A 17491-nucleotide genomic window follows, 5' to 3' on the forward strand; every position below is an offset into this window, starting at 1 on the left:
TTGGACCAGGTAGACTATTTAGAATATGGAACAAGATGAAACACTAAGAAATGCACTGATAAACCAATAACAATTTGCTTTCACCATACAGCATACATCTAGTAGACCCAATAACGAATGTCCACCAAGTATAAAATATAAATGCAATAAAAAGCAATTTTACTCTAACTCCCAAAACCTGTAAGCATTGTAGAATGACATTTTATGGTCAGCTCATATTAAGCACATATACAAGTACTTAAAACAGGAAAATAATATATAAAACAAATGGTTGTGGTTTATTTTTAAAGTGAAATAATGTCTTTAAGTAATCACTTTGCTAAGTTTTTTCAAAATTTTCCATTTTCTTCTGAGAAGGGAGAAGTCACTTCTCTTTTTAATCATAGATAACCATTGTTGAGAAATTGGGCTGAGATGTCGACGTACCAAATATTTGCAACATTGTTTATTTTGTGTAAGAAAATAAATTTTGTGGAATACAATGTAGCTCACTGGTGAAGCTCTAGCCAACATCTAATAGCCACTAACTTTGAAAAAATCATTCAGAATTCTTTTACTGAAAAAGATTTTTAAACCAAAAAATCTTATGCATTTTTCTGGAATTCCAGAATTTAGCTCTTTCTGAAAACAGTTCCTGTTCTTATTCTTTGATTAAAAACTCACAGAAATGCTCTGCTGATTTACAAATTAGTTTTATCCAGTGTTATTTTCATGTCTGACTCATTACATGTTCATGGTATAATAAATGTGTTGTGTGTTAAAGATTTACTTTTATTAACATTGCCTGTTTGTTATTTCAGAGACATCTTTGACAAAATGCAAGCTGATGTTAGATTAGCTAAGGAAGAACTAAAAGGCTTGCAAAAGAACAGACCTTCAAAGGTAAATAAATCAATTCAATGAGCTATAGGAATTGAATGTAGATAGTGTTGGGCAAATCTTTGTAGGTCCATTATCCATCCATATTTTTAAGGCACCAACTTCGTAACTACTAGGCAGTATAAAATTATTCGGCTGTTCTTTTTAGTAACCGTTAAATTACATGTTGCTTACAAAATTCTTGATAAAATTGTTAAATGTTTATTTGCTCATCCACATGTTTATGGTAGTTCAAATTTAATTTTATTTGAAATAATGGTATGTTTCTCAAGAACTAGAAGCAGTGACTTTAAAGTACACAATCCTACTTTTATGAAAACCACTTGCTGTCTCAGAAAAACTGGTGAAATTGCGTCATTATTAGCCTTCGGTTACCTCAGAGAAGACTCTAATAGTCGCTAATAATTTAATTTTACATGAGCCAAATTTGGCCAGACTGAGCCGAAAAGCATCCACTACACTCAATGGTTTATGCATTTCATATTAATCGAAATGCTCACATTGGGAACCAGTCAAATTGCTTGCAAATGTTAGCATCTCTTGCTGAATGCAGAGCAGTTGTTTTTATTCATGACAACACTGTAATATGGAAATTCTCACTTGCTACCGCCAATAGGAGGATTTTGCACCAGTACTGCTACATGCTTCATACTGAATTATGTGTTTGTTTTTCAGGGTAAGAGTGTGACCAGTCTACAGAGCAGTCTGGAGGCGATGCAGGCCACGGCTCACTCGCTGAAGGAGGAGCTGGGTTCTGATCTGTTGTCTCAGTTGTGTATCGAGGACCAGCGGGAGGTGGATCACCTCAATGACACGATCAAACAGCTCACCCTTCAGAACAGGGAGGCCTGGCAGGAGAGAATCAGGGTCAGTGTGAAACCTTTTCAACCAACAGTTCCTCCTTTTGCACTAATCTCTTTTAAAGTTTATTAACCTTGAGACTACTAGATTGATTTTTGACAAACACCATGTTGAGTGGGTACAAGTTTATAATTTTAACTCATATATGTTCACTTAAAATGTTTTATTAATACATAAAATAAAGTTCATATTTGAAATCGGTAAGTATTATTTTTGTGGGTTTTTCTAATTTTTATGATATTTTAGATCAGTTAATGTTGATTAAAATTAGGCAAAAAATTGAAAAAGTCGAGTTTACTTACGTTTATTTATGTTTATTATTCCCAATAACTGGTTTTTGTTTTTGTTTTTTTAAAAAGAAAAACTAGTCATCTCCAAATATTTGGGGATTTTCGTTGTTGGTAAAACGATCAAATTTATTATTAAATTAGCTGCTACAATCAGCTATCGATCCCTGAAAATGACCGCAACATGCCACCATTGTTGTCAAGTGAAAAAACTTGCCAAAAACCATTGAATTTCCGGTGAGTGTTGTGTGCAAAACGGCGGGAAATATGAATTGAGGAAATGAACTTTATACAGTGTACAGTATGTCGACTGGCATGATGTCGGGTGAGATATCTTGCCTGCAGTAGTCGGAAGATTAAGCTGTTTAGGGAGGTCTGGAGTAAAATGGGTCCATGCTTATAGAATTTTAAACTCCACTCTTTAATATTACCAAGTTGAACTGCTATTGGTCATAGTATGCCAATAGTATGTCATAGTATGATGTTGAGGTGTTACATCCCACTTTATGTTCTAGTGGCTCATAACACTTCGATATGAACCAAGATACTTTTAATCATAATGGTAATAAAAAAGATTTGTTGCTGCTGTTTGGTAGGGAAGGCCTACATGATGGCATTTAGTATCTTTTCACACAATCTAAATCAAGTGCTGAAATAACCCTTTGTTAGACAGAAATATAACCATAGTTTTGTGTCATTAAACATGTGTTCCTTTTCTTTGATACAGCTGGAAGGAGAGAAAAATAAACTTGAAAATTTATTGAACAATAACTTGATGAAGAAGCGAGACCGAATTCAACAAGATCTACAGGAGGTGTCCATCGAAGAGAGAAACCAGAGACTGGAGAACTTGACAACTGATCTTCAGACGGTCAACCAGCGAGTCCACGAGCTGAAGATTCAAACAAAAGGTGCAGTGTTTAACATTTTATTGTGGTCTAGCTTTTAAAAATACAACTGAGAGAAAGAAATAAGGTAACACTTAGTATTGTAGTAGGGGGCGGGACATGGTTGGTCTGGGATCGATCCCATTGGGCTATTTGTCGTTCCAGCCAGTGCACCACGACTGGTATATCAACAGCCATTGTATGTGCAATTCTGTCTTAATGATGGTGGGTGACACCCAATAGCCAATGTGTATATATTATAAGATGTGATATGCTAGTTTTGGAAAGAACCGTTTAGTATTAAAGGAGCTGGGAAATGTTTTTGAAATTAGAGATCTATGTGACATATAAAAATGATTAGTTAATAATTATTTTAATTATTTTTTTATTTACCTTTTTCAGAACTTGATGAACAATTGGATCGCTTGAATAAAGATCAGAAAGAATTGCAAAATCAGCTTGAATACTGGAAGGTATTTATAATGTACTTTCTTATTTAACAAATATAATTTTCATTCTTTACTGATACCAGTACTTAACACATGTATTTTTCTAGATTTATTTTTTTCAAAATGCCTTGAGATATTTATTATATAGCGTTATCATTTACAGTTACAGACCAAGTTTGACTTTTATGGAGATTGACCCATTTTTATACGCCCGTCTATGATGGGTCGTATTATGATATTGCATTGTCCGTCCGTCTGTCCATCTGTCCATCTGTTAACTTTTTCTTGTCCGGACCATATCTTGCATACAGATGCATACAGGACCATCAAACCTCATGTGTGAACAGCTTGGGATGGCGGTGTATCGCATACTATTACTAGGTCACTGTGACCTACTTTTCACGGTCTGCTGCACATAACAGTAAATCCTTGTCCAAACCATATCTTGCATACAGATGCATACAGGACCATCAAACTTCACATGTAGGAACAACATGGGATGGTGGTGTGTCACATACAGTTACTAGGTCTCTGTGGTACAAATAAATCAAATAATTTGTCTATATTCTCAACATCATGTGGTTTTCATGTACCTCACCGGTACTCTTGTTAACAAGAGTTCTGGCTCTTGAACTTAGGAGAAAACGAAAAAATTCCAGACTTTTTTTTTTTTCAATGCCTCAGGATAGTGAGCTGAAATTTGTGTATAGCTTTTATCAAGGTTGACTTTCATGGCAATTTACCCATTGTTTTTACAGAGTTGTATCCCTTGAACTTAGAAGATATGGAAAAAATAATTCTGAACTTTTTGGGGGGAGGCAATCCCTTAAGATATTGAGATGAAATGTTGTATTTTTTTAGGGAGGCAATCCCTAAAGATATTGAAATGAAATTACGTATACAGCTTTATCATGTACTGTTAAAAGTTTAACATTCATGGTGATTTACCCATTTTCTTTACAAAGTTTAGGCCCTTGAAATTAGGAATATGGAAAATTGTTGGGCTTGGTAGGGAACATGTATTGCTTTAGAAGTATTCTCAGAATGCTTGTTTCATTTCTGCAAATGTGTTGGTTGCTTTGGGGATTTAAAAAAAAAAAAAAAAAAATTCCATCCAAAAAAACCGTATAATAATAATTTATATTGTTTTGTATCACTAAAATGTTATTTAATATTGTGTTTTCAGGGTCAAGAGAAAGAAATTCAGGATAAAATAGGAGATGATGCGAAAGAACTGGAAAAAATGTCAAATAAGCAAAGTCTTTTACTCAAAAAGGTAAATACAGGGTATAGCTCAGTGTTTATAATGTTGGTACTAAGAAGTTTCATCCTGTCCAATTTTCTGATATATAATTTTCATGTACTTTGCTTCAAAGTGCACGTTAATTGTTGTATTTACTATCCAGAATTGGAATCTGTAGTTAGTTGCAGCTGATACATGTGGATTCATCATTTATGTGATTCGTGAAAATAATTATATGCTTATGGGTGTGTGTGTTTTTATCTTACCTCATTAGAGTTGGAAGGTGAAATATAATATTTACATTTTTGGCAGTCATATCAACTTTGGTGTTTAGCTCTTCATTTAGTATTTGCATTTGACTTCATGTTTAACAAAAAACCTGTAGATGTTTAAACCCCAAAAATTATAATTTCAATTTAAGAAAAGATTTAAATTTTAAATATTTGTTTGCAGAAAGAAGAATGTATGCGTAAGATACGTGAACTTGGATCACTACCAAGTGATGCTTTTGAGAAATACCAGGACATGGGCAGCAAGCAGGTCAGTTTAGTTTGACTCTTTAAGTTCAGCAAATGATACTGTAATTATTGATGGGAAAAAATGTTCTCACAAACCTGATACAATTTAAAATCTTCTAAATGTGTTCATTGAGATGTGGAGAACATTAATTTAGATGATTATAGCTCCTTGTTTAATTAAATGATTACAGAGATGCAACAGTACTCTGTTCGAACTAAAACAAAATTATATTCCTGTTTTATTATTCAGTGAAATGTCTGTTAATTTAAAGAATCAAAAATGTTATTGTGGTTTACTGATATCGAGATATTTCTATTTTTCAGTTATTTAAGAAGTTAGAGCAGTGTAATCAGGAATTAAAGAAATATAGTCATGTTAATAAGAAGGCACTTGACCAGTTTGTCAACTTCACAGACCAGAAGGAGAAACTGATCAAACGAAAAGAGGAAATTGACAGAGCATACGATGTAAGTTGCTGCGGTTACATTTTCAAAATGTTCTTTAAGAATCTGGAATAAGATCAATTTAAAAAAAAAAAATCTGTTAATTAATTATAATAATACATTTACTATGTTTAGAGTGTACCATTTAGCATATTGTTTGATTGACAATTTCTGTATTTCATTTATTTGGGGTTTTTTTTAGTAAGAGTTTTTTAGGGCATTTTGAGCAACATTATAATCACTTAGGTTGACCATCTTCATGTGATCTGTCCTCAGCTGGATGACTATTTGAAATGAGAATACAGTTGTGTTTTATTCTTTTAAGTATGCTTTATACTTACGTGACATCTAGATGTTTTCTTTGCTCTTTCAGTCAATTATAGATTTAATGAATGCACTGGATCATAGAAAATATGAAGCAATACAGCTGACATTTAAACAGGTAAGCACTTGCAGTGATTATTTATGAGATTTTAGTAACCGAATACATATGATCTAAGTTTAGAATATTTGAGCATGTAAATGCTTATGATAATAAAGACACAGAAACAGGTTACATAAAAAGAAGTGCTTATCAATTATGCACGTGCATCTTAAATATTTAAGGCAATTAAACATACATGCTAATGATATTAAAAACAGGTTACCACCTATGACAAAAGTTTGAAACATTGAAATTACTGTGGCTGAGGTTTAAACGTAATAAGGTTTGGGGTTTTGTTTTCAAAGCCAGAGAGAATTGTTCACTGACACTACAGTTTACATCCTGTAACATCAAGGCACATGATGTACATAGATTATTTTGGTGTGAATATAATTATACACGTTTTATTTAGGTTTTCGTTTGTGACTGAAGAATATTTAATATTACTTTGTCAATGTTTTTCTCAATTGTTAATCTAATTTCAGGTGTCAAAGTATTTTACTGAAATATTTAAGAAGTTGGTCCCTGCTGGACATGGGGTGCTTGTCATGAAGAAAGGAGAAAGTGAACAGGAGGTAGGAAATTATTACATTCATTTATTTATCGCCACAACATTGCTGGACATGGGGTGCTTGTCATGAAGTAAGGAGAAAGTGAACAGGAGGTAGGAAATTATTACATTCATTTATTTATTGCTGGACATGGGGTGCTTGTTATGAAGAAAGGAGAAAGTGAACAGGAGGTAGGAAATTATTACATTCATTTATTTATTGCCACAACATTGCTGGACATGGGGTGCTTGTCATGAAGACAGGAGAAAGTGAACAAGAGGTAGGAAATTATTACATTCATTCATTTATCGCCACAACATTGCTGGACATGGGGTTCTTGTCATGAAGTAAGGAGAAAGTGAACAGGAGGAAGGAAATTATTACATTCATTTATTTATCGCCACAACATTGCTGGAAGACAAGATATGTGTTATCTTTCCACTCTTAGCAACAGTAGTCACTTTTGTGTTTAGCTTTTAAGTCAAATTTCCATGTTTAGCTTGGTTTTTTGTCCTAAATCTTTTCAACTTTAGTTTTGTTCATTCCAATATATATTTACAAATATAATGAAATAATTTTCTTATTTTCTTCTTATTTTTTTAATAAACCTAGGTTAATTCCAAATTAATATTTAAATTTAATAATAATTATGACAGTATAAATTTTATCTTCCCTGTTGGTTCTCTTTGGCTGATACGAAAGGGTCGATCAACACTTGACTTCAGGCCAGTCTACTCTCAGAAGTCGCATAATACTTACGACAATGTGTTTATGTTTGTTTTGATTTATTCTAAAGGGTGTCGACTCACAGACCCCGGCACAAGAGATTCCCCTGGTAGAGCAGTTCACTGGTGTTGGAATAAAGGTAGATTTTGTTACTCATTTTACTGTGATTACTCTGTTGGACTCCTAAATATAACAATTGAATTATTTATTCTCAGCATTGTATAAAACATTGGGCGGGACATAGTGGTAAAGCATTCACTTGATGAGCAGTCGGTCTGGGATCAATCCCCGTTGGTGGACCCATTGGGCTATTTCTCGTTCCAGCCAGTGCTCCACAGCTGGTGTTACAAAGGCCGTGGTATGTACTATCCTGTCTGTGGGATGGTGCATATAAAAGACCCCTTGCTGCTAATCGAAAAGAGTAGCCCATGAAGTGGCGACATCGGATTTCCTCTCTCAGTATCTGTGTGGTCCTTAACCATATGTCTGACGCTATATAACCGTAAAATAAAATTTGTTGAGTGCGTTATTAAATAAAACTTTTCCTTCCTTCTTGTATAAAACATAATTGTTGTGTTAAATGTACCAAGATGCATTTAAATGTTTATTTAAATGCTGTATTGAAAATATTATCAAATCTTTCTCAAACTAGGTGGGTGTGGAGTGGTTGGGGTAGGTCAGACGTCAAACCCTTCTTATGCAGATTTTCTCTTCATTTTAAATATATTTGATTGTGGTGCATGACTTGTCCCCTCCCTATAAAACTTCACATGCCACAGATTAAACACCCCCCTCCCCCCGCTAAAATTCCTACACACATGCATGCAAACACTACAGTTGATACTAGGTATTAAGAGGTATGGTAAAGATCCTAACATGTTATTTATGGTTACAGACTTTCAATTAACAATTTTATGTTTATTTTCTAGGTTTCCTTCAGTGGAAATCGTGCCGAGATGCGTGACATGCAGCAGTTGTCTGGTGGACAGAAGTCACTGGTGGCCTTGACCTTGATATTTGCCATTCAGAAATGTGACCCCGCTCCTTTCTACCTGTTTGATGAGATTGACCAGGCTTTAGATTCGTCTCACAGAAAAGCAGTTGCAGGTTTGACTTTTATACAGAACAGTAAAATATTGTTATATGCCCGTCTTTGACATATCTCAGTGATAAAACACGGTCGGTGTGTGGGTCGATCCCCATTGGGCTATTTCTCATTCTAGCCAGTGCACACGACTGGCTGTGGTATGTGCTATCCTGTAGGATGGTGCATATAAAAGATCCCTTGCTAATAATGGAAAAATGTAGCTGTGGTTTGTCAAAATTACCTAATATTTGACATCCAATAGATGTTTAATAAATCAATGTGGTTTAGTAGTGTTGTTAAACAAAATAAACTTTTACCTTTTTTTAATATTTAATTACTGTTCTTTTTTTGCTCTGTCCGATGCCATATAACTGTAAATAAAATGTGTCGAGTGCGTCGTTAAATGAAATATTCCCTTTTTTTACTCTATGATCTTTACAAATCAACAAAATGTGGCTTTCATTGTACCTATCAAACTTGTTATTCCATATTATTAAATACTAGCTGTTTCCTATTAAATGGGCATTTTGGTTTGTGTTTGGAATATGGTAAGACATTATTTCATATCGTAGACTAGAATACTAAGGGTAGTTTTATTGTTGATGGTTTTTTTTGTCTTTCTTTCAGACATGATTCACGAATTGTGTCAGGACGCACAGTTCATCACGACAACCTTCCGTCCTGAGCTGCTGCAGCATGCCGACAAGTTTTATGGTGTTAAGTTTAGAAATAAGGTACGTGCGATTTTTTACTGTCTATTCAGTAAATGTTTGCCACATACAGAATTGCAACGAATAAATGTTTCCCAACAGAATGTTAAAATTTTATGTAATGTGTGCTTGTTGATAACCATGTGATATGCATCAGAGAGCTCGTCCCTGGATGGTTAATATTAGGCTTAGCTGGTAGTTAATGTATGGTGTAATTGCATCAGTCTTGGTCTTCGGTTAGGCTCTGTTTGTTTAGATAACATGACGTTCGTAGCAGACTGTTATAGCTGCCTTTAATTTCATTTTCACCTTTTATTTCTATTAATTACTTCACTGGCATTTCTGTTACCAGTATTTAAAAATGTAATATGTTTATTTCATAGTTTGAGTTTAAAAGTTTTGAAAACGACAGTTGATTTGTATTCGTATTCTGTAGACTGTGTTAATATTATGATATGTTACACATGTAATAACAGCTCATTGAGCTTCGTACTGGAATGTCATAATACAAAATTACTTTTCTTTGTTAATTTAAAACACAAATACACATGATTTAAATTTTAGCTTATATCACTTTGTGAAACCGGAATCCTGATAATAATTTTGTCCTAATTTTGTTTTAAAACATGCATATTTTAAAATTGCAATTCTTACAATAAGAAGGTTTTACTCTGAGTCTTGTTTTCTTTTTTTAGGTCAGTCATATAGAATGTGTGAGTCGCGAGGAAGCTGAAGATTTCGTTGAGGATGACACGACTCATGGCTGAAATTACTGTATCAGTGCACAGGACAGTGGACATTACAATATACATAAATGGTTGACAGTACTATTTAAATATACAGAGAATGGTTGGCATCATTATATAAATATATGGCGAATGGTTGACGTTACTACTGCAGAAACATTTGCAATGGACTTATTTACATCACAGCATAAATGCTTTTGCAGTAGATATTGGATAATATATTGCAAAACACTTTTGCAATGAGTATCTGTTAAGTTGCAGCATAAAGTCGTTATCAAATACTTGATTTTGTGGTAGAACCATGTGTGCGTGACAACCAACATGTCATTTTCATGCATGCACACACAACACCAGGGCTCGAAACGGTCTGTGGCCAGGTCGCCAAATGCGACCAGTGTCCTGTTTGGGCGACTTGAATATTAAAAAATAATGGCATTTAGTCGCCCAAATAATACTATTATTTGAGTGATCTACTTTAGATCTATAGCATATGAGCCACTATTAATATTTGTATTGCATCTATTTATTCCACATTAAAATCTTGTTTGTGGTTCGCTTATCGTAATTTGCCAACATCCATTATTTTTTTTTGCCACCGTATGTTTTGGCAAGTTTCGAGCCCTAAACACACACACACACACAATATACAAATGGTTTAAAATGTGGAATTTTATTATAGTGAACTTGTTTGTTATATCTTCTTGGTGTTTAACATTGTGTATCTTAATACACAGTAAGACTTGCCTAACAGAAACTTTAAAACAAGCAGTGGTATGCACGTCATGTATGAAGACACTTTATAGAAAGGTGGGTGTTGAATAAAATATTCTATATAGCAGCCCCAGCTTCAGCCAGCTGACGTTTGCAAACTATTTGATTGGTTGCCATCATAGCCATTTGGTTTACTGTGAAGTGCATAAACCAGTCTAGTGGATGTTTTTCTGATGTCATATCCATTTGGTTTACTGTGAAGTGCATAAACCAGTTTAGTGGAAGTTTTTCTGATGTCATATCCATTTGGTTTACTGTGAAGTGCATAAACCAGTCTAGTGGACGTTTTTCTGATGTCATATCCATTTGGTTTACTGTGAAGTGCATAAACCAGTCTAGCAGATGTTTTTCTGATGTCATATCCATTTGGTTTACTGTGAGGTGCATAAACCAGTCTAGTGGATGTTTTTTCTGATCAGTCTGGCTGAACTCGGCCCTGGTTCCACTGTGTGTGATAAAATGTTGGATGACCAGGGGAAAAAAAGGACAAAAATCAATTTATTCTGTAACTGTCAGAAGGTGAACATTCATGTCATTATTTGCATGTACATTTAGAAGAATCATGACACTTACAGCTGATGACAGTGATATGTTTACTACAACTACAGCCAAGTATTTCTCTCTCAACAATACGTGCCCAGAGTGTTTCGAACATTACTTGCCACTTTTCAAGTTAACTTTTCAAATATTATGGCCAACATCAATGTTACGGTTTACGTAACATAAACTTATCCTACCTTTTGCCTGTCCTTTAATATTATTACTAAAACTATATGAAATAATAATTAGATACAATATTAATTAATATTATAGCAGTTATAAAGGAGTGTAACATTGGAGAACCTTTTGTTTAGCAACCCCATTTGATAACAACCTCATTTGAATGCAATATACTTAGGGGTATTTGTCATAATGAATGCAAACCAGTTGTTAGTGAATTATGTATTATTCTTCTGTGGGGTAACCTGCATAACCCTGTTAATATGTTAACATATGCTATAAATAGAGACTATTATACAAGCTTGTGTCGTACTGATTTACAAAACGAGTATCACGATTATTGTATTACCCGAGCGAGTGTAATAATTCTTTATTATTCACATTATTCAAAATATTATTTTCACGAATAACAAGCTTAGGACCATGTCAAAATGTTTCAAACGAAACTAAAAAGAGACGGAAAAATTACGTTATTTTGATTAGCGTTTACACTAGGGAAGCTGCATTAAGTTATGACATCGGTTCACAAAATAATGTCATTAGTTGTGCTCGTGAAATCATTATGACACACGTGGGTCATACTGGTTACATTTTCCTGAATATATGTGGATAATAAAATGTTTCTGATGGATAACACCAATATGTTACTTGGTGCTGACAGAGCTAACAGATTAAATGTTGTTTAACTATTGTGGGTGTATTTATATTGATGTAATACTAATACTATAGCGGGATTAAAATTTTACCACAGCACTGATGGCAAGTGCCATTATTACCTTTCTTACTTTGCCAAAAATTGGACATTGCCGATGGCAAGAAAAATGCTGTGGTGCCCTAGCATGAAATCATTTTTGTTCGAGAACACTTGAAAGGAAAGTTGCTTTCATTCCCCTATTTTTGCAGGTAATATGTTTGCCTTGGTGCCCTAATATTTGTAATTAAATGGATGGCTACAGTTGCTGTGTCCCCCAAAAGTTAAAATGCAAACCCTGGTTGTAGTACATTTTAATAGAAAACTGATGTGGACAAATTCAGATCATGCCATTTTATAAGGGGAATTTGGTAGTGAATGAAAAAATCAGTATCTTGAACACATAATCTGCAAAAAAAATTAATGTTTTTGAATTTTTCCAACTCTTATCTTTTATTGATGTTTGAACTAAAGTAACAAAAAAGGTATGCTTTTTTTTAATGTTTCTTTTTTGTTTCACTACCTAAAATAGTGTTACTTAAATATTGCGGTCTTATATAATGTGTAATAAGGTGATATAAGTGAATTAAAATCATTCATTTTTAACAAATTTGCGTCCTGTGTCTGAGAAAAGATTATGGTACATACACACGGGAAAGTAATATTAAAATAATTTTCATGAAAGAGGTAACATTTTTGCTCACACATGCAAATAAGTATTTACATCAAGTATTTGCTTTATGTATTAAATTTTCTTCAACTTGGTGCTACATCATTACAATGGCAAAACCTGTTTCACAATTCTACCATGAAATGAATATTTTATTGTGCATTTTAACACTTTAATCATTCTAATTTTAGATTAATTCTTGTTAAAAATAAAGCGTGTAGAATAGAAGTTTTGACAATGGAATTTAATGTTTGTGTTCTTTTGTTAAATCCCATTGAGGAAAACGTCTTGAACAAAGTCATGATCAGAAATGGTGATAAATGTGATTGGGGCTGTCATTTTCTAGACAAACATTCACTCGTAAATCAAATTGTGTATTTTAATGCAATCATTGTTAGGCGACACAAAATGTCCGAATACTGTAGGACAAATCATGAATAATTAATACACAAAAATAAGGTTTTACAGTATTCTGAGTGCTGTATCACAGGCTGCCAGATTTCACGATAACAATCTTATTTGTGGTAGTATGTTGACAAAATCACGAAACTGAAAGTCCATTATCATATAACAATTACCATGAAAAATGGTTTCCAATTTCGTTAAATGATCATAGGGCATGAATTGAAAAAGTATTCACTATAAAATTTTAAATTCTGAGTGTGTGTGTTTCATGAAGAAATCTGATGACATTCTGTCTCAGTTTCTAGTGCTTTAATCATCAGAAAAAAACCAACGTTTTGCATAAGTTTTAATAGCTGTACATCTTATCCACAAAACATCATCTTGCATACAAGTAAACATCAATGTTGTATTAGTGTTGTACATTTCTTCAAGTACATCTATTGTACTTTTATTGTAAATTTTAAATTAATTCCATGTTTAAATTTAGCTGTTCATATGTTGTTATAAAACATTTTAACACCATGAATTTTATCCAGATACTATGTATTTTTCTTCATGCTGGGGTGTCGTTAAACATTCATTCATCCATTCTATCCAGATACTGGTATCATTTGTTTCTATTGTTTTCATGTACTTATCTTAGTTTGCCATCCAATAGTTGATGTGTTTTTCATTAAACATTCATACATTCATTCTGTCTAGATAAAGTCTTTTAGTCCATTGATGTTACGGCATACATTGTAAATATAATAAAGATTTTTGTTACTTAGAGAATAACTAACGAGCTACGAGGAATTACGGATTATATGTCCCGAGTGAATTAATGTTGTAATGTTACAGCATTAATTCACGAGGGACAGATAATCCGTAATTCCTCGTAGTGAGTTGGTTATTCTCTTTATTACCCATTGTCAATCTTTAACGATTTTAAAAGTATATTTACGTTCTCGCTGCTGTAACAACTAACAAGCTCTACCAGCCATAACAATATATTCATACACGCCGTTACCAGTGCACACCCAACAGTATCCACCAAAGAATAGTTCCCAAAAAAACCCAGTCAAAATAATTTAAAAAAAATATTTTTAAACATTTGTACATATAATTTGATTTTTAATTCCGTAAATGTTCGTATCGTATAAAAATATTTGAAGTTCGTAGTAATAGTTTGACCGATAAATGGAATCATGAATGAACAAAAAGTAGTCCCGGCAGTATGTAATTGCCAATCAAATCTTGTCTTTTTAAAGCCAGCCAATCAGTGACTGTAGAAGCAATCTGCACACTGTGCAGAGATCGAAAAAATATTACCCCGTATATTTGAGCCCATATGGGTAATAATTTATATATATTCTATAGCAGCTTGAATGTGTTGTCATGGTATCGAACTAAAATATTTTCATTGTTTTTATCTTGTATTTCATGCTGTTTTTGTTAAAAGAACAAAAGTGTAATACAGAAATGTTGTAAAGAAACTGGAAAATGCATTATAGATAATCATTATTACACCATGGGGATACATTTCATTTCCATAATATTAGATACTGTACATTTCATACAATTATCATTTGAAGCTTTTAAAGTTACTCAGCAAATTTATATCATAACGATGTTCCATTAACCATCAAATCTGTGTTAAAATCTAGCCTAACATTTTGTATCTTAACTGCTGCAATATTTCTTGATGCACTGACATATTGTTGGCCGTTAATATGCTTATAAAATGTTAGACTTTGGTGTGTATACTTATAACAGTCAGCTGTTTGGTCAGAGGTATCAATATTTAAAGCTATGTTAGTGGGAATTGTTTTTTATTTCGGTTTATGAAGTTTTGCAAAGAAGATGCCAAATGTACAATTTTATTGAAAATCTTAGAAACAAATTACATTGTATTGTTTTACAGATACAGATGAAAAACCTGTATAAGAACTGAATGTTAAGAAAACTCAGGGATTTTAATGCATCTTAAAATCTTTTCTTCATCTTTGACTGATATAATGCGTACATTTTCAGAGCTCATTATTTTTAGCTATGCTTAGAAAATCAGGTTATTTTAATCATCAAAAGGCTAAGATTTGTTTATCATGATTGTTTATGCCTCATTCTGTGACTAAAGCAGCATAAATGTTTACGTTAATACTGTGAAATTTAAAAACAAAAAGTTAACATTTGACATCACACAGAATATAGGATGATATGGTTTAGAATCTCGAGGCAGCACCATTCTTGTTTTTGTACACCTGTGTTCAAATAAACAATTCACTTCTGTCTTTGAGTTTGAATTTCCTTGCTTGATTTTCTACTAACCTTGGACCCACCACTGGTGACATGTTAGTGGCTGGATCCTGGGTGGCTGTGTAAACTGTTATTATATGCACTAGGTCACTAGTTTTATAGTGCATTGAAGGAAACTAGTGTATGGTGATGTCACAATATAGGGTTTAAGCCGTTGTTCGCCAACTACGATTTAAAGTGACATTCCTGAGTTTGCTGCAATTTTTAAGATGTTATCGACGAAACAGAGACTTTTAATGATTGTAATTACATATCAAATATATTTTTCTGCATAAAATATTAGTGGCTGTAAATTAAACATGTTTCTGATCGTTCTAATATTTATACGAGGTTAAATTTCATTTTGTTTCCTAAAATATATTTTTTTGTGCATACGAAATTATTTGAAGACAAAATCCAGTTTGGGTGTCTCACAAATATTAAGACAACCAGAAACACATTGAATATACAGACACTGATATTCTAAACAAGAAAATATATTTAATATGTAAGTTTAATTGTAGAAATGTTTTATTAGTCTGAAGCATCTTACAATGCAGCAAACTTTAATATTTAATTTGATGAAGATATGTCATTTGAATTTGTCTACAGATTTTATGATCAAATTTGCCAAATTGCTATACATTTTTGGCATCCAGCTTAAACATTACAATACATTTTTGTTGGCAGATAAAAAATTCCTTGAAGAATTGTATTCCTCTGTTGGTGATACATTCTTTTTTTCTGCTAGTCAAGGAAAATAATGCAGTTTCACCTGTAACTGCAGTTGTCCTTCCCCCCCCATAAGCATACAAGATGGGCCAACTGCTCCTCTAGTGCTGGAGCAAAACCTCAAATTCGGGCAAATTGGAGATATTCAGGCAAAATGTGGTAATTGGAGACCTTTTAACCATGTTTTTCTATCATTCTACCCTCGAAATTAGTTGTAATCATGTAAAAATGCATAGTGATTTGTTTGCAACCCTTTATAGCTGTTTGACAGTGATGCCAATATGAATAAATGTTGCCCAGATTAGCACATTTTGGTTTAATTCGGGCAAAAACCAGCTTGCTCCGCCCCTACAAAAATGGGAGCTCGTATGCCTATGCCTTCCCCACCCCCTATGTTGGGGGCAAAAATAATGAAAATATGTGGGTAAAATGGGCTGGCCTGAAACCTTTTCACCATGTATTTCCATCATTTTACTCGCACAATTTTAGTTGTAATCCATAACAAAAATGCAAAATGATTCATTTGCAACCCTATATATAGCTGTTTGGCAGTAAAAATGTTAAGTCGGATTTCAGCATTTTTGTTTAATTTGGGCAAAAATCAGGCTGCACTTCTACAAATATGGCAGCCCAGTGTCCGTCTTCAAATGCATCAAACTCTTAATTCCACTTTGTTCTAAAACCTATTTAAGAGTTATTGCCCTTTGAATAGTGGTGTTTGCTTCATTTTAAAATAAATAATTTATTTATAATTTCAAAATGCACACTTATCTTTAAATAATATTTTACATAAAAGACATTCCCATTAGAATTTGCAAAAACAAAAGGACATATGACCAATAAAATTGTGTTTATTGGTCAATTGTAGAAATGTGATTTTTCTCTCTTGGTCTGTGCTGCCTGATGTGCAGTGGTTCGCAGGATCAATAAGTCTTTCTTTTTTTTCTTCCCCCCATCGGTGTCCCATAACTATTGATTTAAATGCTGTGGTATGTACTGTCTTATTCATGGAAAGGTATATAAAAGACTGGTATCTATCTCAGTCAGTAGTGCTTGCCTTAAGTGCATACATCATCTGATCAAACCACCTCGGTCGACCCATTGTCTGATTGGGCGTTTTCCCATCCAATCTAGTGCCCCATGACTGGTACATGTATATCAAAGGCTGTTGTTATGTGCCGTCATGTCTGTGGGAAAGTACATATAAAAGATCTCTTGCTGCCAATGGAAAAATGTGGCAGGTTTCTTCCAAAATTCAAAAATTAAAAAACATTTTTACATCAGTAGCCAATGATTAATGTAGCAATGTGCTCCAACAGTGTCGTTAAACAAAAACCAACAAAAGACCCCTTAACTGCTGGGTGCTGGACCGGCCCATTGGTAAAGTACTCGCTTGATGTGCATTTGCGTCTAACA

At 33.5% G+C, this 17491-nt stretch overlaps 1 protein-coding gene across 2 annotated transcripts in view; it reads left to right on the forward strand.

The window, feature by feature from the left end:
* The window catches only part of LOC121383097 (structural maintenance of chromosomes protein 3-like), a 36293-nt gene extending 22369 nt beyond the window's left edge, over positions 1–13924 (forward strand). The window contains exons 21-34 of one of the 2 annotated variants that reach the window (XR_005959257.1): positions 801–882; positions 1555–1746; positions 2755–2938; positions 3317–3387; positions 4550–4639; positions 5060–5146; positions 5449–5592; positions 5942–6010; positions 6478–6567; positions 7340–7408; positions 8199–8376; positions 8984–9090; positions 9762–11102; positions 11159–13924. Coding sequence is in view for 1 of the 2 variants with exons in the window: in XM_041512874.1 (XP_041368808.1) it covers positions 801–882; positions 1555–1746; positions 2755–2938; positions 3317–3387; positions 4550–4639; positions 5060–5146; positions 5449–5592; positions 5942–6010; positions 6478–6567; positions 7340–7408; positions 8199–8376; positions 8984–9090; positions 9762–9833 (1435 nt within the window). In the remaining variant the exon portion in view is untranslated. Of the gene's footprint in view, positions 1–800; positions 883–1554; positions 1747–2754; positions 2939–3316; positions 3388–4549; positions 4640–5059; positions 5147–5448; positions 5593–5941; positions 6011–6477; positions 6568–7339; positions 7409–8198; positions 8377–8983; positions 9091–9761 lie in introns of both variants that reach the window. The other variant, XM_041512874.1, reaches the window with a different exon arrangement.
* Positions 13925–17491: the final 3567 nt, after the last annotated feature.

Source organism: Gigantopelta aegis, chromosome 10, assembly GCF_016097555.1.
Source record: "Gigantopelta aegis isolate Gae_Host chromosome 10, Gae_host_genome, whole genome shotgun sequence".
Classification (NCBI taxonomy): domain Eukaryota; kingdom Metazoa; phylum Mollusca; class Gastropoda; order Neomphalida; family Peltospiridae; genus Gigantopelta; species Gigantopelta aegis.